The sequence below is a fragment of the Corapipo altera genome, unplaced genomic scaffold (genome assembly GCF_003945725.1).
Source record: "Corapipo altera isolate COAL_440 unplaced genomic scaffold, ASM394572v1 0, whole genome shotgun sequence".
NCBI classification, from domain to species: Eukaryota; Metazoa; Chordata; class Aves; order Passeriformes; family Pipridae; genus Corapipo; species Corapipo altera.
In genome coordinates this window covers 43069406-43095889 of record NW_020884872.1, presented here as the reverse complement: position 1 = coordinate 43095889, position 26484 = coordinate 43069406, and the positions used below count along the sequence as shown (strand labels likewise).

The 26484-nt window shown below is 36.1% G+C and overlaps 1 protein-coding gene across 3 annotated transcripts in view; it reads left to right on the top strand.

Moving 5' to 3' along the window:
- GPC5 (glypican 5) overlaps positions 1 to 26484 on the top strand; it is a 275817-nt gene that overhangs the window by 118530 nt on the left and 130803 nt on the right. For 2 of the 3 annotated variants that reach the window (XM_027645677.1, XM_027645668.1), the window contains 2 exons: positions 3644 to 3769; positions 5420 to 6574. In XM_027645677.1, the coding sequence (XP_027501478.1) occupies positions 3644 to 3769; positions 5420 to 5660 (367 nt within the window). In that variant the 3' untranslated portion in view covers positions 5661 to 6574. Of the gene's footprint in view, positions 1 to 3643; positions 3770 to 5419; positions 6575 to 26484 lie in introns of those variants that run through there. The other variant, XM_027645659.1, reaches the window with a different exon arrangement.

The window sequence follows — 26484 nt, the reverse complement described above, 5'->3', positions numbered from 1 at the left end:
AGTTTAAAAAATGAGACAACTAAGCATCTGGGACTAAATCTTGAAAGTCCTGTTCAAGCAAGACGAGCTGTTTTTTTCTCTGGCTCTTTTGCCAGCATATAGTGAATTGAGGTGACTGCAAAGGCTTGGAGATTTCATTTAATGTCTCAGCACTGCAGGGTGAAATTTGCCTAACTGCTTACGAGTTAAATGCTTAAGCTGCTGTTATAGTCTGTGGAAATGAGAACTCATTTCAGCTACCCACGCATCTACAAGCATCCAGTACCACTCAAGGATATGCTGGGGTATCCCAACTGATCTACTCCTGCCAAGAAGGATGCAGGTGTACTTTAAGTTGTTTCATATAGTCCAGCTTTCTGCAGGTATCCTGCATAGCTGAAAGCATCTCAAAGGCCAGTTTATATTTAGACAAGTGAATCAAGTTTTTAATGACTGTAAGTAGTAATAGCACTGTAAGATGTAAGGATAGTGTTACAGTGAGACTAAAGGCCTTATTTTATGCAAATAAAGTACAAAGTTAAAATCAGAAATTTCATTTCTGTCACAGTGTTTGCTAAAATACAGAGAAATTTTCTTTGTCCTCTTTCTGCTCTCATTTTGTTTTGCAGTGCAGAAAGAAACAGAAGTGAGAAAATTGCAGGGAATAATTGCTTACTCCTGATGTCTGGAGAAGAAAAGGAACCTCTGAGCTTCAAAGGCAGATCATTCTTTTTAGTGTAACAACCCTCATGTAGCAACAGTGGAGAAAAAACACCAAACCAAAATGCATAGCAAAAGTTGTGGAAAACATTATGGGAACAGAAAGAGAAGTTTGCTTTAGCCGGAACAGAAGTTCATTAGGGAATACCCATTATACAGTCACATACTTCTCAGTTATGTGTAGCTAAGCAAGTTCTTGATGTTTTCTGATCACTAACACTCTGCAAACCATGTTCTAAAATGTCACTTAAACCAAGATTGAACACTGGACTGACTTTAAGGGAGATATCCCAAGAGACCCTAAGGGGCAGGAGAAGACAGTTGGCAACAAAAAACAACATTGTTTTCCCTTGATATCTACCTGCCTGGAGATTCTGGAGACCCTTTATGGCATGCCACAGGCTTTGCACCAGAAAGGAGGAAGGGAAAGAAAGTTTGAGATCCACTGACGCAGATTTTGGTTTAACAGCTTCATAGTTGGTATCACCTGCAGTTACTGCCTCCTGAATCACCTCCTTCCTTATTAGTCACAATCACTTTATATTTCACTTTATATTCCCATGGCAACTGTAAGAACCTCACATGAAAGAGAGATTTCAGCAAATGCTTGCAACCTGCTTTTAAGGAAGTGTTCTTCTCTAACTCCACCTTATTTACTACCTATGTACTTCTGGCAGCAGCTTGCTCTCAGCAACTTTCACAGGCTTTAGCAGAAAAGAATGGGCTTCTCCAAACTGGAAACTTTATCAATGACAGTTACCTGAGAGAAAACAAATGAATGAAAAAATTGCATTAAATATGTGACTCCTGATTTCCTAATGTTTTTCAGTTGCACCTCCAAATGAAAGTTTACATTTTAAAATACATGGTGAACTGCTTCTACCTGAACTTTTCCTCAATTATTTTTACCATTGGACTTAAGCTGGTATTTTCTGCTACTGTGTGGTACAAGAAGAAAAAGAATTTCTCTGTGCTTTTCATGCCAAAAAATTGCTAGAGGAATTTTAAAAAAAGCTAAACAGACCCTTCCATAGCAACATACAAACTTGAAAGTATGTAATGCTTTTCCTCAGAACTTAATATTACAGACAGCTTTTAGCACAGAGAATGAGAAAAAAAAAAAAAAAAGAAAAAAAGAACATTTTCAAATAAACAGATAAAAAGTATCTTCGGCTTCCACTGACTGTAATTGCACATTTGTGCTCAGCTGCCTATAATTACATGCTATCTGGTCTCAAAGATGATGATGTGAAAATTGACATTCATACCATCTGCCCTTCTAACTGCTTTGGTCAGACATCAGTGGGGGCTGATATCAGTTATTACTTCTCTATTAACTTTAGCTTTGCTCAGGTTGTACTTACTAATAAACTGAATGACCTTTCTGTTAAAATGCAGTTTGTGACAAGATATTATGCCAGCTATATTTATTTATTTCTGTTTCTTCTACAGAAGAAATTCCAACTACTCACGTTGTGAGGACTCTAAACACTAGTTTTCATCCTGAATGTAAATGTAAAGCTTAGACAAAAATTAAATCAGTCCCATTCAATGGGAATTGTAGGGAAATTGCAAACACACTGTGCACAGTGGATTCAGTTTTGGGTGTGGAGAAATAAAAGATGTGACTATTCATGGCTAGGAGAGTGTGGATGAGTCATATTTTCATATTTAAAATCTATTGCACATAGGCAGTTATATGATACATAGTCGAAATTGACCATACATAAGATTTTTCATTACTGTAGTTTTAGAATTAGTAAAGCATTCACATCACATTTAATAGGCATAGTAAATCAAAATCACTGTGATTTCTCTAAAATATTTGTCGTATTACATGAAAGAACATATGGCTTTTTAAATGATGAACTGTCTGTAATCACTGATGTTTTATCTGTTTTAATTTGAAGTAAACAGTACTTAATTTAATTCCTTATACCATTTTAGGCCTACATTGACACAATATGGAGAAATACGTGGATTATTTCTGGCATTGTTTCTCAACTCCAGATTCTATACAAGAAGTTAACATAAAGTGAAGCTTACTGGATTACAGAGCAATGAGTACAGCATTTGGTGGTGCTTTTCTGTGTGCCGGCAGGTCATAGATAACTCAGTAAAGTGTGATGTTCTACACCAAAATGAATAAATATTTCAATTTTTCACAGCAGGAAGGGGTGTCCCAGGAAGAAATGTTCAATACATAAGAAAACAATTTATATAAAATATCACAATTCAGTTAAGAACATACTAAATAAAAAGGATTAATTTGTTTTGAAGTAAGTACAAAACCTTATCATTAGCTCTGGGTATCTTGACAATTATTTAAAATAACAATACATAATTTATAACATACCAGCACAGCACATGGTGGAACTGATGTAATCTTTCAGGCAGTTATTTAAATCTCCACTAAATATTTAACACCTACATCTTACCCATCTTACCTAAATCCTGAGTTGCTGCACAACTCTTAACAAATATTCGTTGTAGTATCTGTAAAGATGCGTAGGGGACTAGTTGATAGCTCTTGTGAAAAAGAGGTGACTTATTCATATGCGCCTATTTTTTTATTTGCTGTGCTGCTTTTTTTGAAACATTTTTTCATTTATTGGTCCAAGTATAGCATTACAAACAGTATCACAACTATGCAAAACAATTTCAGGTTGAAGGAAAATAGTTCCTGTTCCAGAGAATGAGTAAAGTAGGTGTTTGTTTTTTTTTTTTTTTTATTTGATCAGTGGGAATATCAACTTTGTAAACTATGAAAGTGTATCTGAAACAATTAAACTTATCTATCAGGAAATTGACAAATTGATTTAAAATATCACTGGAACCAGTGGAGAGTAATGGAATAAGCACATTCCTTTTTTTCTTGTATAAATGCACAACAATAATGTTGTTGATTGACACTGCTTATTATTTCTCGTGTTCCCCTGTGCAGGGAATTTATCAGCCACCTCCGGCTCTACAGAGCCTTTTATGGTGGCCTGGCTGACCAGATGTGCAGTAACGAGTTGGCAGCTGCAGATGGACTCCCATGTTGGAATGGAGAAGATGTCGTAAAAAGGTACCTTTCTGACTCTTGTCTGGTTTTTTTTTTTTTGTAAGTCATGTTTCTCTAAACTAGCTTCCATTTGAGTCAAGTTGTTTCCCTCTGTCAATGTCAAGATTAGTTCGAAAAATAAATCGGCATGGGTTTACAGGCTTCACTTGTAAACAGTAAACAGTAAACAAAATCTCTCTGCATCTGTGTTTGAGAAAAAAAAAAAGAATTCTACTGTTCTTCAGACATTTTGCCTTCAAATTTACAGCATCTAAATATACACTGGAAAAGAAGCTGGATTGGCATTTACAAAATACGGTTAGAGAAAAAGGATATGGATTTTTGTTTCATCTTGATCTTTTTAAAATGCTCCTTTTAATGCAGAGTGTGTGATAACAGACTCAAGCTTAAAACTTTTTCTGGAAGTGAAGAAGAACGAAGTAATCTCTTAATATATATTGTTTCTCAAGAGAGAGCTAAGAGTTAAAAGATGAAGACACATTTTAAAGGTGAAACGCACATATTTTTTTATGTATGCAGCAGCTTGGCAGACGTCACTCAGCAACAATGGTAAAGAGATAATAAACTGCTATGCTCCCGGATTTGTATCTTTGGAATCATAGCTTATAAAATGCTAGTATTTTTGGATGGCAGAAAGACTTTCAGAGAGCTGATGTCTGTGTTTTTGCTTTATTACTTTGATCACCAAAACAAATATTTCTGTGAGTGGGAAGTCATTGTGATGACAAAGACCAAAATATTGGAAGGTTTATTGCAATTGTTTTTATTCAAAATCATTATGTTAATGTGACATTAGTGGTATTAATAGGTAGTATCAAAGATCTTATCAAAGAAGGTGGCTAAAGGCTGTGAGGTGAGTTAGTAGTGTGAGATAGCAGGTACCAAATAGAAGGAACAGTGGGAAGCCTGCACCTTTAGGTATCTCTTAAAAAGTTAGGTAGGAACTGTCTTTTATTTATTGATATCTAAAGAAATGGACATCCTTTCAGCAAATATCTACAGGCCTATTTTTCTTTATCTTCTTGGGCAGTGCAGTACTCCGGCAGCACCAAGGCCCAGTGAGTGTTTGACCCCCTTGGTAGTCTCATTGGCAACCTTGGTTCAAAGATTTCAGCAATTGTTGGATCCACCTAAAGATATAACAGGGGAAAAGCACTGTGTCTTAAAAATAAGGCCACTTTGGTATAAGTTTAATTTATAAATTTCCTTACTAAAATGTTTTGTCTTCATATATATATTAATGTATCTATATTTATATTTTTGTCAGTAAATGTTAGTGTTAGCTTCCTGAAGATCAGAGATGTAGATAATACTTAGAAGTAAAGCATGATGATTAAAACCAGAAGAGCAGGATACTCTGACACCTGCAGATTATTTCCTACATCTCAATGCCTCTGCTTGTACGCTAAACACATTGTGGTACATATTCTTCTGTTTCAGTAGCTATATGAAGGTGCTCAGATCTTTCCTCTTGCACCCTTTCATTTTGCCTTCTTATTCAGTAAAGATGCCCTTTGTTGAATGCTACTTGTTTATATTTTTTCTTCTGTAACGGATGGGGGAAAACTACTATTACAGAAGTAATAGGCAAATATATAGATATAAATAAATGATCTAGGCAAAAAATAGGCAGTCTTTTCTTTTTGTGTTTAGGCAGATCTGTGTGACTTCTATGAAAGTAAGGCATATGTGGCACAAGCCTATGGGAGAGGAGCACATACGTTGGGTGTACAGTGTCTGGAGATTTCTCTTGGCAATGGAAGGTCAAACTCAGGATCAGAAACACACTCAAACAAACAAATTCTACAAACTTGGAAACAAGGAAGCTGTGTTTGAGCAAAAAAGTCTCCTGATCTGCCCCACAGATTGTGCAATGACATTTGTAATTGGTTGATTGTATCAATCAATGAGCTAAGAGGTTTAATGAGGGATGGCTAACATCAGAGGTGGTTGTGGTTGGGGATATTGTGAAGGGAAATGAAGTTATCAGGCTTTGGGAGTGTGGACTGGAGGCTGTGAACCTAAGTGCTGTGTGGGCAAACCAGATTGAAAGGGACTAGTAACATGCAAAAAACCCCAAGGTAAACAATTCAAAATTGTCTTGGTGAAACTTAACCTGATCCCAATTTTAGCATTTTCAGGAAAACTGTGGCATACTCATAGAGTATTCCCAGATGTATTATAATCGAGAACCTCTAGGAAATTCATCTTACAAAAAAAAAAAAAAAAAGGAGTCAAAGAATTATAATTGTTTAACCTGGAAAGGAAAATATGTTAGGTGGAAACAGGCTGTTGCTAGCAGAAAGAGAAATGTCTATTATCTACTTTCATAATCGCTAGGACACATAGCAAACATTAAAATATATTCTGCTTCAACATTAGGGAGACTTTTCTAGTAGCAAGGACAGTAAGGGTCAAAAATAAATAGTTTTGTTGTCCAGCATCTGCCTGAAGAAGGATATTTAAGAACAGGCAAGGCACTGAGAAATGATGCAGCAAGAGCTGATTTTTCTTAGTGATACAAATTGGATAACCTCTTAAAATCTCCTTTAGCCCTACGATTCTGAATCTAGGATTATCTAAATCCTGTGTTGTTCAACTTCTATTGCCATGATCCCAGGATACTGTGACATTTTAGAAGCAATAATGACCTGAGCAGGCTTCATCACTTTTCTCTCTAAATACTGAAGAACACCTCAACCTGCACGCTCAGTCTTTCTTTTTTTCTTCCCTCACCCTGCATTTCCACTAGTATAGTAATAAATAAAGATGTTGGTGAACTCATCTGTGCAGTGTTTCTGGCACTGATAGGGGAAAACCTGTATTGTTCAAATAAGTTAAAGATAAATAGAGTTTATCTGTTTTGAGATTCTTCATCCTTTCCCATCTGTTTTTGCCTTCTGTTTAAAAAACATGCATCATAGCTGGTGATGACTCCAAGTTTGCACCTGACATGAGAAAACAATATCATAAACTACATAATGCTGGTCTGTCAGGACCTGAAGAGATTGTTAAGACTGCTTGCTGTATCTGTATTTCAAGCTTCAAGTAGCAAAAAGCCCTGGAGACAGGAGACAGATACATTTTTAAAAGATCTTTGCAGTTCTTTATTTTCCTTTTCTGTTCATTTTCCTAAAGGAAGCAGTTCAAGGTTTTTAACAGCTATAATATTGTATATCAGATAAATCTTATAACCTTTGCCTTCTCTAATACTGTCTAAGAGATTATCAAGTGTGGATGGGAAAAGGTCAGAAAAAGAAAAAATGGGCATTACTGAAATAAAAGCTTACTTAGCGGTTTACATTTCATATGCTTCAACTTTTTCCTTTTTGGCTTAAGACTTTCTTTTTTTTTTCAAATCACAATGGCATGGAAATATGACCCTTGATTCTGCACTAGAAATTGTTCTGAATCTAGCACAGTAAGTACAGGCTCATGCTTTTATCAAAACCTGAGACCAGAATCGCCACATCCCTGTATTCCTGCCTGACAAGATCAGTAGCAGGCAAGACCACGCTCATGAGGTCCACATCACTGCAGCATGAGGGAGAAGACATCTCAGAGGAATCTTGAGCCCTTTCACTGTTTTACCCAATCGTGTGACTACAGTGGTTGGGCATGAAATTGAAATTTGAACTTCACTTTTAAAGGAATAAGCATAGTGTCTGTGGTAGGTTGACCTTGGCTGGATGCCAAGCTGCTCTATCACTCCCTTTCCCAGCCAGACAGGAGAGAGAAAATAAGCTGGAAAAGTGACTCATATGTTGAGATAAGGCAGTTTACTAAAGCAAAAGTGAAAGTTTGTACACACACAAGCGAAGAGGTAAATAACAAGATTTATTCTCTACTTCCCATTAGCAAGTGGTGTTCAGCCACTTCCAGAGCACACATAGTGATTTCACAGCAGGCAGACATTGTAAACAGTAAATTCCCCTCCTTCCTGCTCCTTTCCTTAGCTTTTATATCTAAGCTGATGTCATATGATATGGAATATCCCTTTGGTCAGTTTGGGTCAGCTGGCCTACCTGTGTCCCCTCCCAGGATCTTGCCCTCGACTGGGAGGTGGGGAGGAATGTTGAGAGAGAGTGCTGATGCTTTGCCAGCACTGCTCAGCGGTAACCAAAACATTGGTATGTTATCAACACCTTTCCAGCTACCAGTGCAAAGCGCAGCACTGTGAGGGCTGCTATGGAGAAATTTACTCCATCTCAGCCAGACCCAATACAGTGTCGTGGTGAAGTACCTGGAATTTAGTGTTATGGGATTCCTTAGTTTCAATAGAAAATGAGGAATTGCAATTAATAAGTTATGCACTAACAATGCATACAAGAAGAATTTCATGCTTTGCTTTGGAATTTTGGTGGCACCTTAGCATAAAGATAAAATAATGAGAGTGCAGATACAATGAGGTAGACAGCTTTCGTGGTCCAGAGAGACTGACTAGAATGTGGAGGGAGATGGATTAAAAATCCAAAGAGGAGAGCAAAATAGGTACTGTGCATCTTGAGACCAGTGATTCAACTGAAGCAAAAATAGATGTGAGAGAAAAAAATAATAAAATTATGTGTATTGAAGGATTCAAGACTAATGGAGATTATTAAAAACAGCTAATCAAGTTTTGAAGGAAGAGTTTCATATGAAATGCAAATCTGAAGTGTCCAAATTAAGAGAAATTAAACAACGTGATTGATTTTAATTACTGAGCAAATTGTTAGAAAGTGATTATAATAAGCATCTATCATCAAATAAATGCTTAGCTTTAGCACAACTCTTAGGCTGGGGAAAGGAATTTTCTCTTTTGATTCTTAAATATTCTGAAACAAGAGTACAATCTTCATTCTGTTCTTATCCAACAAAAGAAGATAAACGGTGATATAAGGGGATGTAATGAATTGCTTTTAATTTTCTTTAATTTGAGCTAGTCATCACTTTATAATAAGGGAGAATGTAAACTGCCATCAAAGACACCACTTGACACCAATGTGAAAGATTTCCTGAGCTACTTAAAATCTAGGAGTAACTCTTACTGCTTTGCCTAATATGCTGTTGCTAACAATGACCAGAAACAGATGCACAGAGAAAAAACAACCGTAAATTTCTACTTTCTCAAAATTTGCAAATTTGGAAATGCCTGACCCAGAACTGTGAATATTCAATCTTCCCATGAACTCAAAAATCTTAATACCAGTAGCATTCCACAACAAGGGAACCAGAAGTTTTCAGGTACCACAGCACCAAGTCAACTTAAGAGGGAAGTGGTGGATATTCATAGGCTGAATGTTTTGTAAAGACAATAAAAATTGAATAAATTTTAAAATCCAAGTGCCTGAATTCTGAAGCACTTTTGTTTTGAATTGCTGCTGCCTTTTTTGGGATGCTTGTAAGTGAAGGCACCAGTATATGACACTGGGGCTGTAATAAAAATCAGATCATCTGATCTATAAGATAGGGCTCCAAAGGTCCTCCCTGAATTCAGGAGGATTTTTTCATTACAATTGATGCATTTTCATTTGAAAAATTGCTGACATCAGGGTACATTGAAAGCTAACCAGCAACACCACTCCCTCCCTGCCCCCCAGTCACAAATAATTTCTTCTTAATCGTATTTCACTAGTCAAAAGGAATGAGAGGGGTTTAGAGGGGCTTATGATAAATATTTTCATGTCAACATAGAAAATACATGAAATGCCATATGATCCTTTTGTTTATAGTAATTGCATGGTTTGTTCCCTATTTTACCATGAGTTATAAAACCAAAAGTAATTCCTACTTTTTAATATTGATAATATCACTGCTCAGTATATGCTTAGGTAAATCTCATGACATTTCAAGATGGAACAGATTTAATTACATAAAAGCAGCAAAATATATATTGCATTAGATTACCTCAAAACAAATGTTCTATTTTTCTCCTTTTTTGCTTGAACAAATACATAATTTTCTGTAATATTTGTCCTAGAAACATTGGACTTGTTTGTCATGCACAGCAAAGGCTGTAAAAGAGGGGTTCTAACACTAAGTGAATTGATTTTTATTAAGTTGGTAAAAATTTACAAATTATATTGAATTTAAATTGTATTATTATTGTATAATTGAATTTAAATTAAAATTGTATTGAATTTAAAACATGATTAGCACTATGTTATGAATTATTTTTAAAGTCACAGAAGACTGCTGAAACATAGGCATGAGAAAGAACAGTGACCATCATCATACCTTCATTTTGGAGTGTTTTGATCTTCCATTTAAACAACCATAGAAAAAAAATAGCCTTCAGAATCTAGTGTTAGTGATCTGATGACTCTTATAGGTTTTTCTAGTGAATTCAGGACTACTTTACTGCAGTTTATGGCATGAAAAGGAAAAAAAAAATCTATCATCTCCTTTTTGTATAACAGTTCATATTAACACCAAGGAAAACTCACGGAGAAGGCTTTACTGAATAGTTCAGACATAAGCTTTGCATAAAATTAGTAACTATGAGTCATAGTAGATTATACTGGACAGAAAGTTTGTGTACTTGTGCCTTACTGAAGTTCTTATAAAAGAAATATGCTCTTAATGAATTCAACTTTGATATATAGGTTCTCTTTCAAATAATATGTTTAATGATATTTTACAGTGAGGCTTCTTTCACACACTGATCTTCTGAAACATTTTATATTTCTAACTCAAGTTATTTATTACCTCTGGTAATTTAATACAACAGCTCTCAATGAATTATTTAAACAATATTTCATACTGTGAAATATTGTCTATGAGATCTTTCAGTGTAATGCCCGCAAGAATCTTCTGTGAACACTGCAGCCTTACCAGTCCAGACAGGAAACTTCAATGTAATGATGTTCAGCACCACGGCATTTACAGATATTCCTTTCAGCATTCTTATTACTGCGTGACATCTGCTGAAGACTTTCCTCTCGACAGCTGTAGGTCTTATTTTCATTGAGTATCCTGCACCATGTAAGTGTGCTACTGAAACTTAGATTATTCTGGGAGTTTTGCTTTTTACATTTTCATGGCTGACTTAAGATACCAAAGCAGGGAGATTATAGAAGTCTGGAAATTACTTGGAGTCTTATGTAAAAACCACTGATTTTTCCTATATGTCTAATTGTGAAAGTTTTTCTCCGTGTAAGAAAAAATTGCTTTATGTAATCCCATTTTGATGAATATTCTGTAAATTTTTATGTGTACAGATTGATTTTAATAATGTCATTTATGTAATACAGGTGATAAAAACGCATATTCATACAGTTATTAATGCATTCAAAGAGTGAGTTCATTATTTTTTCTATAAATAAATATTCTTTCCAATTGTGTTTTTCTTGCTGCTTTTGTAGTCAAAAGATCCTCTCTAATGAAGTAAAACTAATCTTCCATTCACAACTGTGAATCTAAGAGCATGTACTTCAAAATATCGTTTTGTCTTCTTTACTAAAAGTTATGGTTTCTTATCTTCCTTAGCAGCTCAGCTTCCACTGGAATTCCTTTAGAATTGCGTGACTGGAATCACAAATTGGCTTATATTCATTAAAATGACGATGTTGTTGTAGCTGTTTCTATTCTAACACTGCATTTTTAGGGTCAAAGATTTTTAGCACCTGTCCACCTGTGGGCACTCAGGAAGATTAAGCTGCATTAATGAAGACTGTGAATTTAGAAATCAGTGATGTTAACTCCTTTTCAGTTCATTGAATGAATAAACCAAACTGAAGCCACTTTAATTGAGAAAGAATTTTAATTTTTAAACTGTAGTATCCCACACAGAAATTTAATAAGCCAACCAAGTTAATGCATTTAATATGTTCCAAGTGGTGTTTTGAGTTTAGCCATGTTACAGGCTTAATAAGTGACCCAGTCAAACACTAGTGTGAATAGTCGTGTCCAAATCTGAAATGTTTTCAAGTTCAGGTAGCACCTAAGGTTTCATATCAGAAGTTACTATGAAGAACAGATTAAAGCAGCAGAACTAAATTGTTACTAAATTCATGCAACTGGAGACAGTACGGATTCCCAAATACATACTTGATACCTATAAGACAGAGAAAGAAAATACGAAGCATAAAACACAGTCCAGTCTCACAGTGAGCTGTTCTTCCACAATAAACTAGACCTCTCTGCTATCAGCAAGACCTTCCTTCAAACTTTGGTCACTGCAATATAAGAAAGATATTAAGCCATTAGAGAGCGTCCAAAGAAGGGCAACAGAGATGGTGAAGGGCCTTGAGGAAAAGCGATATGAGGAGTGGCTGAGGTCACTTGATCTGTTCAGCCTGGAGGAGACTGAGGGGAGACCTCATTGCAGTTACAACGTCCTTGTGAGGGGAACAGGAGGGCAGGCACTGATCTCTTCTCTGTGGTGACCTGTGACAGGATCTTAGGGAATGGCCTGAAGTTGTGTCGGGGGAGGTTTAGGTTGGATATTAGAAAAAGGTTCTTCACTCAGAGAATGGTTGGGCACTGGAACAAGCTTCCCGAGGCAGTGGACACAGCACCAAGCCTGACAGAGTTCAAGAAGCATTTGGATGATACTCTGAGGCACATGGTGTACCTCTTGAGAATGATCCTGTGCAGGGCCAGGAGTTGGTCTTGATGATCCTTGTGGGTCCCTTCCAACTCAGCATATTGTGTGATTCTGTGATTCTGTATATTTGAGAAAATCCCTTGGATGGAAGGATTGCACTCTAGCATACTGCTGTGTAATAAGGTGTAGCTTCTCTTCCTAAGGAGTGTGAGATGTGAATCTATGTCACGTTATCTTTTAAACACATTTTTGTCTTATGTTAATAAGAGCTTGCCATGTTGAAACTTATGTTATTCTTCTACTCCAGGTATTTGTGTGAAGAAATGCACATCTAAATGGGCCTTTTGGTCTCTTTTTCAATAGAGATAAATGGACCCTTGTAGAATGCAATTTGTTTAGTCTTCAAATAGTTGGATAGAACTTCCTAGAAGGACTTGTTTCTCTCCCTTGTCTGTAAAGGGCATCAGTCTAAAGGTATTGGTGGAATTTATTTTATCGAAGTGTAAATATCTAGAATCTCACACTGATAAAAAGTATCAGTGCTGAGATGAAAGCCCAAAATACCCTAAAGGCTAAGTATTGAAGCTGGGAGATTGATCCAGAACACTTAGTTATGCCTAAGTGTTTGAGGTATTTCACTCGAAAACTAGGTACACATGTTGATCCATATACCACAAGTAATATCATATAGCACCATGGATCAATTTTTGCTGGTACTGATCTTCTGGTCAAAGTGGTGTATGAAGCTCACTGGGCTAAGCTGTGTAAAATAACTGTGGAGGACCAAGCTCTTTCTCAGTGCCTTTGGTCAAGTGTGGAACATATTCTTGAACAAGGCATAAATCTTTCTGTTTTGCATAGTTTCTCAAAGTTTCAATTTAAACATTAGATAAAGTTGGAAATAATGGTTTTATGGAAAGAATATTAACTTTTCCTTTTGTATTCACTCTGTTTCCTCAGCCTATTTTCACAAGAAGATGTTATGGTATCTAGAACTTCAGGTTTTAAGTCTCCAGTTCACAGAATCCCAGAATAGTTCAGGTTTGAAGGGACTACAGCAAGTCATCTGGTTCAAACTCCCTGCTCAAGCAGTGTCATCCAAGAGCACATTGCACATTACAGGATTGTATCCAGATGGTTCTTGAATATCTCCAGTGAGGGAGACTCCACAACCTCTCTGGCTGAGGTTCGGTTCTGACAAGAAGTTGTTAAAAACAGTTCTTATAAAGTGCTATAAAAATTTGTACGACCATGTCCTTTTTTCAAATATGATGATGACAATATTTGAGAGATGCTTATGTTCCTGTACACAACTAGATTCCTAGCAATCCTTATTTTAATGTCTCACTTTCATACCCCCATGTCTTTAAAACCTCTGAATCACACATAAGTACAACAGTAATAGAAGTAATAAGCCTATCCTGTGTTATAGTCCAACAAAACTGCATTTTTTCACTGTTTAATTATTTCTGAAATCTACAAAGATAGAATGGCAGATAGCTAGTATTATTGGCTTAAGTGCAAACATCCAAAAAACTTTTCTAGTCTACTTAGACAAGAAAAGTATATTAATAGGGCCTCCTGAAATCCTTGTACAGAAACTATTTAAAATAAATAAAAACTTATTTAAAAATTCCAACATTTTTTTTTTTATATAAGGATGTTTCATTTTCCATTGGAAAGTAGTAAACATGATCAGTGGTAGTGAATGGTAGAAAAGCAGCACTGAAATGGTACAGGGGTTCTAGACAGCAGCTCATGGAGAGAGGTTGCATAAACCATTATAGTTTTCTTGTAATAAAAGCCTCTGTAATTGCAGATTATGACTATATTTTTTTTCAATTCCTAGGAATCTCAAAATAAAGACATCTAGCCCTTAACAGCCTATATTTCTAGAACAGGGAGAATTTTATTGTGATCCAACCCAATGAAAGCTCATTCTGGAATACTGCATTTCAGCCTTTTGACAGCACAGACTATATTCACAGAGATCTTTGCAGTAATTATTTAATTTCAAATCCATATCTTAATATCTAAAGAATTAGTTTTTCGGAAAGAATTTTTTTTACCAATTGGTTCAAGTGCTGATAACTAGACTATTCTACTTCTTCTGTATTTTTAATTGTTTAGTAAAGAAGTATATTTGTAGTTAAAAAAAAAAAAGACAATTGAATCAGACAGGCAGAAGTTCCTTATTTGCTTGGACACCTGTGAAGAATTTAAAATGAAAAATAAGATAGCTCCTATTTTAATCAATATGGTTGATTCTTTTGGATTCATATGTTGACAATGCCATATTTGAGTGTACAAGGAAGACTTCATTTTCTGGAATGGGACTCAACTGACATCTATAGCTATGTAAACTTGGGCATCTGGACTGCTTGAGTCTGTGCAGTCACTGGAGAGACACATCCTACTTCGTGCAAGTGGATTGGCTGTTTCTAACCACTGTAACCACTTGGAGTGTGCAGAACAGAGTTGCTGCATAGCTTAGGTCATCTGAATCTTGCTCTCAAGGATGTGCAAGTCTGATGGAAAAGCATTTGCGCTCTAAGAGAACATTGTCGTGTTTTAACCCCAGCTGGCAACCAAGCCCCACGCAGCCACTCGTTCCCTCATCAGGGGGATCAGGGAGAGAATCGAAAGGGTAAAACCAGGAGAACCCATGGGTTGAGATAAAGACAGCTTAATAGGGAAAGAAAAAGCTACATACGCAAGCAAAGCGAAACAACGAATTAGTTCACTGCTTCCCGTGGTCAGACAGATGTTCAGCCATCTCCAGGAGAGCAGGCCCTCATCATGTGTAATGATTACAAACACCATCACATCAAATGTCTCCCCCTTCCTCCTTCTTCCCTCCACTTTGTATACTGAGCATAATGTCATATGGTATGGAATATTCTTTTGGTCAGTTGGGGTCACCTGTCCCAACTGTGTCTTCTCCAAATCTCCCATGCACTCCCAACTTCCTTGCCAGCATGGCAGTACAAAAACCAGAAAAGGCCTTGGCTCTGTGTAAGTATTGCTCAACAACAGCAGAAACGTCTCTATATTTTGTTAAGTTCAAATCCAAAACGCAGCCCCATACTAATCATGATGGAGAAAATTAGCTCTACTCCGATTAAAACCAGCATGAACATATAGAGGTAGTTTAGAGCATATTTCATGGCTACCAAAAAGAAAATGAAGAAATGGGTCATTTCTACCCTGTGCCTCAGAAAGCTGTAGTTACAGCTGCACCACTGCACACCACCCTTAGTTAAATGTCACCAGAAGCTAGTTAAATGTTATCAGAAAGTAAAAAATACCTGAATTTTCTGAACATCAGCTGAAACTCATTGATTTGCTTTTCTACTGCTTCCTTCTTTCAGATTCCTCTGTGACCTGAACTCCTCTGTAGAGAAAGTCTATGTGGCTGATGCTTCAACACTACCATTAGAACAGTTCACAGTGATAGATACAGCACATAGGATGAGTCAAACAGATGCTCGCAACAAGAAAAACTCTTGTCTCAGCTGTGTACACAAATTGTAGTGGAATACATGAAGAGAAGCCGTATGTAAAAAGATCCTACATTTGTTGTTCAGAGGAGCAGTGTTTTCTAGTAACTCCATCAATCTCCAAGAGGTTTAAACTATTTGGTATTTGCACTGTCTTTTTTTTTTTTTTTACTTTTTCCATAAACATGAAATATACCTTGAATAAAATAGATTAACATTTCCTGGAAAGAGAACAAATTCTTTCTCTAGGAACAGTACAACTCATGTCCTAGAAAATCATCTCTTGATAAATGGGCAGTATAATAAGTTCATTTTCCTCATTTATGTGTGTGTTTGGAATAATTCTGAGCTTATGCATTTAAACTTGTGTGTGTCTGGGAGTAATGCTACATCACCTTCACCTGTCTGCCGGAAATGGAGAGGCACGGATACATACTGTAGTCTTGTGCTAGGGAATTTTGTCAGGGAAAATGCATTCAGTATTTTAAAGAAATAAGAGACATAATCTTTGTGGCTTTTTTTCCTTATTTGTGTCTTTCATTTTCTTACTATAAGATTTTCATTTATTTTCATTACTTTCGTTTCCTTACTATATTTCTTATTACATACATTTTCTTGCTACTTCCCACCCCCCATGTTCACAGCAGTGCCAAATGAAACAGCAACAGGAGGAAAATCCCTTTTTTTGGTGGTCCTGTGGAGAGAGCTGTTCTCGCTGTTGCTGTATCCTAGGTTGCCACCCAGCGGAGAAGACTGTAACTTCTCCTGGTCACAATCTCAACAGTGAGAAGCCTTACCATAGAATCACAGATTGCCCTGAGTTGGAAGGGACCTACAAGGATAGTCGAGTCCAACTCCTGGTCCAGCACAAGACACCCCAAAAATCACCATGTGCCTGAGAGTATCATCTAAACGCTTCTTTAATCACGATGGACTTGGTACCATGACCACTTCTTACCCTCTGGCCAGTAGCCCTTTATTCTGCAAGCAAATATTTGTGAGTGGTCTTCTTGGGGAAGCGCTGCTTGTTTTTGTTGGTTTTAGTTGCTCTAATTTAGATTTAAAAGGTCAACTAGCAACAGCATGGAATCTTGCTATAAAGTCCTCTGATGTTTGCCCCTTTTCTCTAGATGTTTGCTGGGTGTGACCAGTGTGCTATATGCCATATACCAGCCTGATACAACAATACAGTTCTGTTTATATTAATCTAAAAGCTTATATTAATCTAAAAGCTCATTAACACGTCAGTGGATCAGAGCTGTGATTCCAACAGTGCCTTGTATTCTAGAAAAAAAAAGATTACATTATTTTCAACTTCTTATAATGTGTAATTAAAATCTCTTCTAACACAAACATCACTTGGCCTTAGCTATGTTTAAACAAGCAGCTCACAGCTTTGAGGAAAGAAAAACAAACCACCCAAACTACAAACCTGTTTTCCAGTTTGTATTACTGAGTTTTCTGACTCATTCTGTACTTATTTCATCTAAGTGTTTCCAACTGCTGTACAAAGCTAATAATACAGGCAAGTGTTGGCAGCCACTGGTATTTAAGTAGTGTATCATGAGGAAATACTCTGAGTATTTAACAAAAGGAGGAGAGCAGAGAAGGTTGAATTAGAGTACAGAAAAAAAAAGCAAGGATATTGATGACTGAAGAAGAGACATGGAAGACAGTCACCAGTATCTTCAATATCAGAAGTAATCCCTGAATAGCCATCACTCTGCCCTGGTACAAAACCCCAAGGGTGTCCAGACCAGACCAAACACATATGGATAAAGTTATCTGGTAAATAGTCTGTCCATCTGTCATGGGCCATTGCTGTGACAAAAGCAGTTACAAAGTATCAAAGAGTGCTTCCTTTCTTTAGAAAGATTCAAAGTGATAGAAACTCAAAGTCTTCAAATTATCCCTCATATTTTTAGCTGAAAAGAAGCCTCCTTATCTAGTCTATTAGCTGTTATTTCTGTTTTTCAAAGTTTTCCTCCAAAGCCTTTATCAGGAGAGGAGAGGAGGGCTGGTTCTGCCTGTGATGGTTCATGTAGGGTTTCCAAACTTGTGAGGTATTCAGCTTCTTTAAAGCCCTCCTCACATTAGCATACCACTGTCTTTTATTGATGAAACCAAGTTGTAACATACAAGGCAGAAACTTTGGAGGATATAAAACATATGTATCTATACTTTCTCACTGTTTGCAGTGTGACTAAAAGAAAACCAAAAAATATACTATAATTTATCCTCTTCCAAGTACAAATGTGCATGAACTGCTGCAGTTCAGGATTCCAGTGGAAAAAAGAAAAAGATAATATTTTTCACCTTGTGTGTAGAACTTCTATTTTTACTCAGGGCTCAGAAACAGAGAAAAACCTGGGTTAGGAAGGGACCTCTGGAATGACTTGTACAAACTTCAGTAACAAGTCAAGGCCATAGATTAGGATATTCAGGACTCTGTCAAGCTGAGTAGCATTTTCAATGACAAAGATTTTGCTGATTTTTAGAGCAGCCTATTCCAGTGTTCAGCTAGTCACAGGGTGCTTTTTTTTCATATATCTGGACAGCATTTTCCCTGAGCAACTTGTGCATGTTGCCTCTCATTCTGTCAGTGTGCATCCTTGTGAAAAGATTATATTCTCCTTCTCTGTACCTGTATTTTAGATATTTTATAAAGTGTGTGGTGAGATTCCCCTAAGCCTGGCTTTCTGAGCTTGAATCACAGCTGTATAAAGTATGGCCACATATCATTAATGTTTGATATACAAGTGTATATCCCAAATGATTAGTAGGGAAATTAAATAGTTGAGACAACCAAGATTTGGGAGAGTTCTCAGAGGAGAAAAAAAATCCCACCCAGTTAAAATCCTGAGCATATGTGCAGAAACTGGAGAGGGATTCTTGACTCCTAAATTACGGACTCATTACCCACTTGCTTTCTACTTGAAGAAGACACAGATGCATTTACATTAGAATTTTAAGTTGGAGCAGGACTGTGCTTTTGACACAAATCTCTCAGTCATCTCCAGTTACTTCAATTCATGTTGTGGAACAGCCTTGGGGAAAATAAACAGGATTCCTTTCAGACAAAACTCAACAGTGAGGTGTACCTGAAGATCTCATCTAGTGCACTCTGACTACGAAGGGGCATTCAGTCTCTTGGGATTAGAGTAGATCTAATCAAGTATTCTCTACCATATAGGTATCTGTGTTGCAAATATTGGGCCATAAGTATCAAATTTTTACAGAAAAAAAAGTAAAATATGTGACTGTTCTTTAACAGTGTACAAAACCTGGCAAACCCGGGCACATGAGACAAATTGTCTGGATTTAAAAAAAAAATATAAAAAAGAGGGGACCATGTGTGATATATTTGTATTCTGTCTATTGCCTGTTCATTATGCTAAGACTTATTATTTTAATGGGTTATCTAACAATTAACATTCTTTTTTTTTAAAAGAATCTTATTGACACTCCTATTGAGAAGGGAATTGTTAAATTATATGCTTGATATAAAGGCTTGTGATTGTTTGAAATAATCATGTTTATAGCAACACAGACCTCTAATGAGGCATGATGAACTGGGACATCTACTTCAATGGAGGAAAATAAAGTGAAACACTTTTTCTCCAAATAGAATACATGATCTGTTGTTTCAGTGGGACAATCATCACTACACGACAGTGTATTGGGATGTTTTTCAGGCTTAATTGCCCTGTCAGTTACAATTAGAGGTGTTAATGTAACTCTGAAATGCTACAAATTACTCGTGGCTTTTGCTCCTTGTAAGTTCCCAATCTGTCTTGCACAAAAAGATACCAGAATGACTGAGATCTCTTGCTGAGCCTGTTATTAAGGTTTGCTTGTTCTGCTCCCTGGGTACAGTTATTCACTCAGTGTGGATTCTGTTTTATGGGTGTAAAGATGCCTGCAGCAGAACGGAACCTGTGAACGCAAGGGGAAAAATTTTCCTTTATTAGGCATTTTATTCTGACATAGCTGCAGCTGTATCAGCAATTTGTATGGCTGTGCTAGTTAAAAAATTAGAGTTTTTACCACAGTTGTTATTGGTATGAAATCCAGTAATTTTCAAAATCTTATGGGTGCTTACTGTTTTACAGATTTTTCCCATTGTTTTTCTGTTTTAATAAAGGAGTAGACATTTTTCAAAATCCTGCCACTGTGATCATCTTGAGCAAAGCAATTGTTTTAGCAGAATGACACAGAAATTTTTGACTGTTGGAGGAAACATGAACTTGAAAGTGGAGGTCTGAGGACAGTGTATTTGCTAGTACTTTAATTTCAGTAAGAAGTATCAAAAGGTCACATGGTCCAATACTTATAAATAAACCAAAGGAGACAAATAAAATGAACACTGTGATACTGTACTCTGTGATAGACAGAGAAAAGGAAAAAATGCAGGAGATTCACAGAAGGGTGGCCAAATGCACTTGGCTTTGCAGTAGATTAGATCTGATTTTCTTCCACTACTGAAAAGCTAAGAAATGCAGTCGTTCAGTGGACTAACAGACTTAGTTCATCTTGTTTTGAAACAGCTGCTTTGCATTTCTGAAGTCTTAGAGATTGCATTGCTTTTTGAAAGGGAAAATGTCTCTGACAGTGGATTAAACTCCCTAGTGTTTGCTTCAGAGCTAGAAAAAACCTTAGACTGTGGGATGGTTTTATCCTATTGTCTGAAATCTCGGAACGCTTGAAAAAATTTTACACAGTCAGGGACACTTCAGCTTCATCACCAAATGGTGGCTGACTAGGTAAAAGGACAGATCATCTGTTTATTCAGTTTTGAAGTATATATACTGCTAAGTGAAGGAATTTAAAATACCACTCATCATTATTGTTTGTTTCTTTGGATTAAAAACTGATTACCTAAGCCCCTTATATATATATATTTATAAAGTATCATATTTAATGAGATTAATCCAGATGAAGTAGTTTCTCATTAATATCTTTTACCTATGCAGTACAAGCATCCTCCTAAAATAAATGTAAATTTTAAAGGCAGTAAAGCCTGAGTGTTAAGATCTTTTCTTTCCACCTATGCTTACAAGAGATGTCAGAATTTGAAAATATTTTGAAAATAGGAAAAAAGGCTTCAGAGTCTTCATTAGCGTTCAAAGACATGAATAGTTTTCAAAGAGGCTTTTTTTTTTTTTGTAAATTTTCAGGTCAACCGTATATTTGTATGTTAGGGAAGTTTTTATCTTATATAATTTTTTCTCAGCCAAACAAATATACAATTGTTAAAAATTGTAGACATAACTGTTTGCAACAATTATTTAAGCCATGAGAAGTAATACCTTTATAAAATTGGTAACGACTAAGATTTTTGTTTTTGTGCATAATGGCAAGTGTAGATTCTGTTAGGGATGGAAAGGCACTGACTTACATACCTTTCTGTGTCTTCTGACACATATGAGATAGGAAAAAAAGAAAATTCTGTAAACTGAAAGCATTAATATATTCGCCAAGTAAACTAAAAAGATTGTATCACTACTGTGTGACATAGTCTGTAAATGAAATCTAACATGATACTTACCAACTAAAACTTAATTAGATGAATATGTCATTCCCATTTACATGTGAGTGTGTGTGTCAGCTTGGCATAATATTAAAGACCCAGTAGCAAATTTATCTGACCTACAATATGTGGTAATTAAAATTGCCAAAAGTTGTAAGTTTTTTTATCATAACAGTTTGATTTTCAGTACTTTTTAGCTATAGGAAGTGTTTTGAGGGCTAAACTGCAACACTAATACTACCACCACAAATATAGTTTATGAAATATTTTTCTTGCTGAAGGGAAATGTTTCTCAAATTGGAATCTCTGCATGCCTGGCCTGTGAAAGAACAAGAAAGCTGAACATTTTTTCTGGCTAAAATATCTTGGGGATGGAGCTTTCATGTTGCTACTTTGCATTTCTAGTCTAGTCAGGGAAGTGGACTTATACACTAAAAAAAAGCTATATTTTAATACTGCTACAACACAGTGGATTATGTGCTTCAGTTCCTGGAGTGCAAACACTGGGAATAATGGAGCATGGTTTTAGCCTGGGCTTTAGGCGTCTGACTTTGGGCTTTTTCATGGGCTAATCTCCTAAATAGCAACCAGATCTGGACAGACTCTGCAGAAAGGTGATTGGGAAGCCCTGAGTTAAGCTCCTTCTCTAAGCAGCTCTTTTGAAGAAGCAGCACCTTTCTCCCATGATAACATAGGAAGCTTTGCCCAAATCCCTCCAATTCATCCTTCTTGCAGACTTCCTTTCCCTTGACTTTGTCATTTGCTTAAACTTGGACAAGAAAAAGGCATTTTGGAAGGTAAATGCAGTCAGAGAAGTACTGCTGAAATCAAAGAAACTACTTATGTATGTAACCACACACATAAGAAAAGTCCTTGCAAAGCTGGGGTGTTAGATAATGAAGTCTTTGAGGAAGAAGCTCTCTGTTTGGCAGAGTTATTTGTTAAATAAATAGTAACCAGCTGGTTCTACTTTTACAATCAATAACTGTAGTATTTCTTTTCATGTTTGTGTTTAGATAAAGATGTATTTATGCCAAAGCTCTTGCAAAGATTGACTGAAACTTTAAAAACCACATAGTCACTTAAATATTTCACACGTGATTTTCACCAGAGGATGTCAAGTTTTGCTTTTGTGTAAAGGGTCTTATAATAAACAGAGGAAGGACTATGCTGTTGTATTTCATAAATATGGCTGATTTTATAAAGAATTTTCAACTATATTACCACATTATCATGATATACATAAAGACATTAGTTCTTTTCATTTAACACTACCCTTTCAGATACTGGACAGTTATGCTTGACCTGTTTCTGATCTCTAGAGAAGAAGGTGATTAACTGCAGCTTTTCCTCCCCTTCTTGATCAAGCTATCTAGAAGCGAGCTATAAAAAGGCCTATTCAAGGGAAAGAAAGGTCAGGCACTCAATCAGACTGTAAGAGCTGGGATTACTGTCAAATTAGAAAATCTTTTCCATAAAATAATAATTTTTTATGTAATAGTTTTTTCTATTATTCATATAAAATTAACATAGGTTCTGTACCATTTTTTTCTCATTTGAATCTGTAATTTGACTATTAACCTACTGACAAAGGGAGCAGGTTAAGCTGTGGAAGACCAATGGAACCCTGAAATAGGATGGAAGATGCAACATGTTTCTGTGTTTTGGGTATTTGTGTAGGATCCCTAATGGCTCATGGAGTGGAGAACAACACTAATATTTTTAAATTATCTTGGCATAGCACAGAAAATCTAATTTATTCGATCTAATAATAAATAAATAATTATTATAATTTATTCTGGCAGCACTCCATTTACTCCACATTAAATTAAGTGTCTCTATAATGGCATTAAGAGTTAATAGCATTCTCTCTATATAAAGGCAGAAGTCTTCTCTGAGTTCTCTGATATGCCTAACAGTAAAGGAACAGTAAAAAAAAAGCAAATTGCTCTATTTTGGTAGTCAGTTATTATTACACAGGCATTTGCACAAGTCAGAAAAGTCTTTGATTTAGGATAAAAATCATTATTACTTCTTCACATTTCCTTTGCAAAAGAAAAAGCCAGCAGGAATCCTGCACTGTCAGTGATTCCTGGGGAACAGAACATGAAGTCCTTTGAAGTCAGCTGTGGCTCAGGCTATATAGAGACCTGTGGCTCTCTGTATAAGCAGATGAGTTCCCTGGGGTTGTCATGCAGTCATAGGATGGCTGAAGGGCCCTTTGGAGAACATTTAGTCTAACCCTCTGCTCAGAGCAGGTCATCTAGGGCTGGTTTCTCATGGCTCTATTTTGTCCCACATTTTCCTTAGGCTTGCTTTAGCTTATGATACCCCTGTAGAAACTTGCTTCTTGTCCTTCGTGACCCTCTCCAGATTCAGCTCCAGGTGGGTTTTGACTTACCTACATCTCTACACCCCATCTCTATATTTGTCCTTGGTGCCCAGACCCTGCTTCCACCTCTTCCAGACTTTTTTTTTTATGTTTGAGGGTAGTCAGGTACTCCTTGTTCAACCATATAAGCCTTCTGTCCCCTTGCTTGATTTCCTGCACAAAAAGGTGGACTATCCTTGAGCTTGGAGAAGGTGATCCTTGAAAAACAACCAGCTTTTCTGGACCTATCCTTTCTCCGGAACCGTCTTCCATGACATTTTTGTCAAAGCAGATCTGTGAACAGGCCAAAGTCTACTCTCTGTTCCTTTCTCCCCAGTAAAGCAGTGCTCTTGAGAATAGTAGAAAGTATGTTTAAAGCTACTTTGAGGTCTTTAAGGTGCCAATACCTGTGAGCTAGCTTCAGACATTGCTACACAGCTTGCAGGATGTTGAGTCCTATTCTCATGCTACCATGAACCCCACTTTTAAATTGCAGTTTTGTACCTTATGTCCATTTCTGGTTTTGAACAGTGTGTCTATACAGAAGCAACCATCTTCCCTTAGCCTGTGTATGGCTCTGCTACTCTAAAGAAACTCTTTAATTACAAACTTCCCTGCTCAAAGGAATACAATGCGAAAGGTTCCCAAGGCAGTGCCTAGCTGAACTGGCTGCACTGTATGGAGGTGCCAATCCCTGGCAGCAGTATAGCTTAATATTAAGTCGTACCTACCAGTATGCTTTCTGCTGTTGCATCTGAACATCCTGTTTTCATGGCTGCAGCATTTGGTAGCTCACTGTGATTGTGTGATAGGGAAAAGAATTTCTGTGAAGTACATGAACCTAATCTTGGGAGAAATACATATAACTTGAAATGTAATGATACAGAGCTCTATTACTTAATTTCTGACTCCTAGTTTACTCATTTAATCACCCGTGACAAACCTGTAGTAGAAATATCTGACACACAACGAAGGTAAACTGGCTACAATAAAAGTAATGATTACATTTTCATTATGAAATTGTATTTATGTGGCATGAGCTGAATGAGTTTTTCTAAAATACACCTATTTGGCTATCTGTTAAAGCAGTTTTAGAGCACTTTAAAGATTTTTCTTTGTGTTGTAGATTAAATATCCATTTCAGGACTCCAACACCATTAATTTATCATAAGCTGGTTAGTTACAATGCACATTTGATTCACCAGAAGAATAATTAATTTTTTATTGTATTGATGCATTTGTCATATTTAAAATCAAAATTCAAATTTTGTTTGAAAAGCATAACCTTTATATTTTGTAAGGTGTAAAGGAGACTTGGAATTGATTAAAGTGATAAATCCACAAGTTACGATTTTTTTGCTTAAGAAGATCAATGTCTCTTTCTGTTAAAATATTGTTCCTTTTGCTCTTGCTTTCACAGAAAACAACATGACTTTTTCTCAGTACCTTTACTAGTAGGTAGGTGACATACATATGATTAATTTGAGTTTTGGAATTACTGTTGGTTGGAAAAAATATTAAAAGGTGAAACATGTTTGAAGGCAGATGAAATAAACACAAAAATTATGGAATTTAAATGTCAGTGTTCTTGGGAAAGAAATACTAAAAAATACTAACTCATGTGAAGATTTGATTAAACCTTAGAAGTAGTTTTAAGTATTTTCTATGTGGTTGCAGGGCCTGAAGTTTATGGATTAGTAAAGTATTACCTGAAACATTGCTCGCAATGGAAAATTATGGCCAAATCACATGTTTGAGAATATTAATATTGAAGTTGATGAAGTGTCTGTGGAAACAGCTTTTATGTAAAAAAAATCTGAAGTATTAAAATCTGTTCCAAAGATTCATAATAAAATATTTTTTTGAAATTTTAGGGTTTGAAATTTTAAAGCTTCTTTTTTTAGTCCATATTTTTTATGAATTTAAGATCTTTTTTGTGCTGTATTTCAGTACATTGCTTTTTGTATTTTGCTATTATTATTTAAGTTTTCAGCTGTAGGGTTGCCTTCATTCTAGAAGAAATTATCAATCACTAGTTATAAAACCCATTCAAGGAAATAATGAGTAATAAAATCCAGTTCTTAAACTCATTTTCCTTATCTTCCTTCCATTCCTTTTGCATATTGAATCTATCCCCTTGCCCAGAAAAAAAAAAATTCAATGCATACTAATATTTCCTGATTATTTTCCCCAAAATATTAAATATAATAGTGCAGAAGAGAAAAAATAAAACCACATACCTGCAAAATATCAATCTCTACAATGTTCTTATATTCAAATGTATATGAACATTGGGTATGTCTATAAACTGTTGTGAAACAGTTGCTTGTTTATAGCTGAAATAGTTGAGGATAGAAATTTAATTATTTGTACATAAAAGTAGCTATATATGAATTTATACTTCTGTGTATATTTACATATTATTTGCATAATATATTTACATATTATTTATGGTTAAGCTTGCAACTCTCAAACATGCAGAATGGGGACCTCTACTGGGTTCCATAAATTTTTGAATGAACTGTGGTTTAAATCCATCAATTGGTCAAAGAAGTTAATAAAAGTGCCTCCCAGATTCACTTGTAATTATCATCTGTTTCCTACCTCCCTGGCAATGCCATAAAACCCCAATACACCTACTGATGGTTTGCAGCAGTCACATGGCTGCGGAGCTGTCTTTATATTACCCTACAATAATTCAGGCTCACCTCACTGAATTTTTTTGACAGAGTATGGCTGGTTTGGCATCCTGTAAGTTTATCTAAATTATGTTCACATGTAGAACCTTCA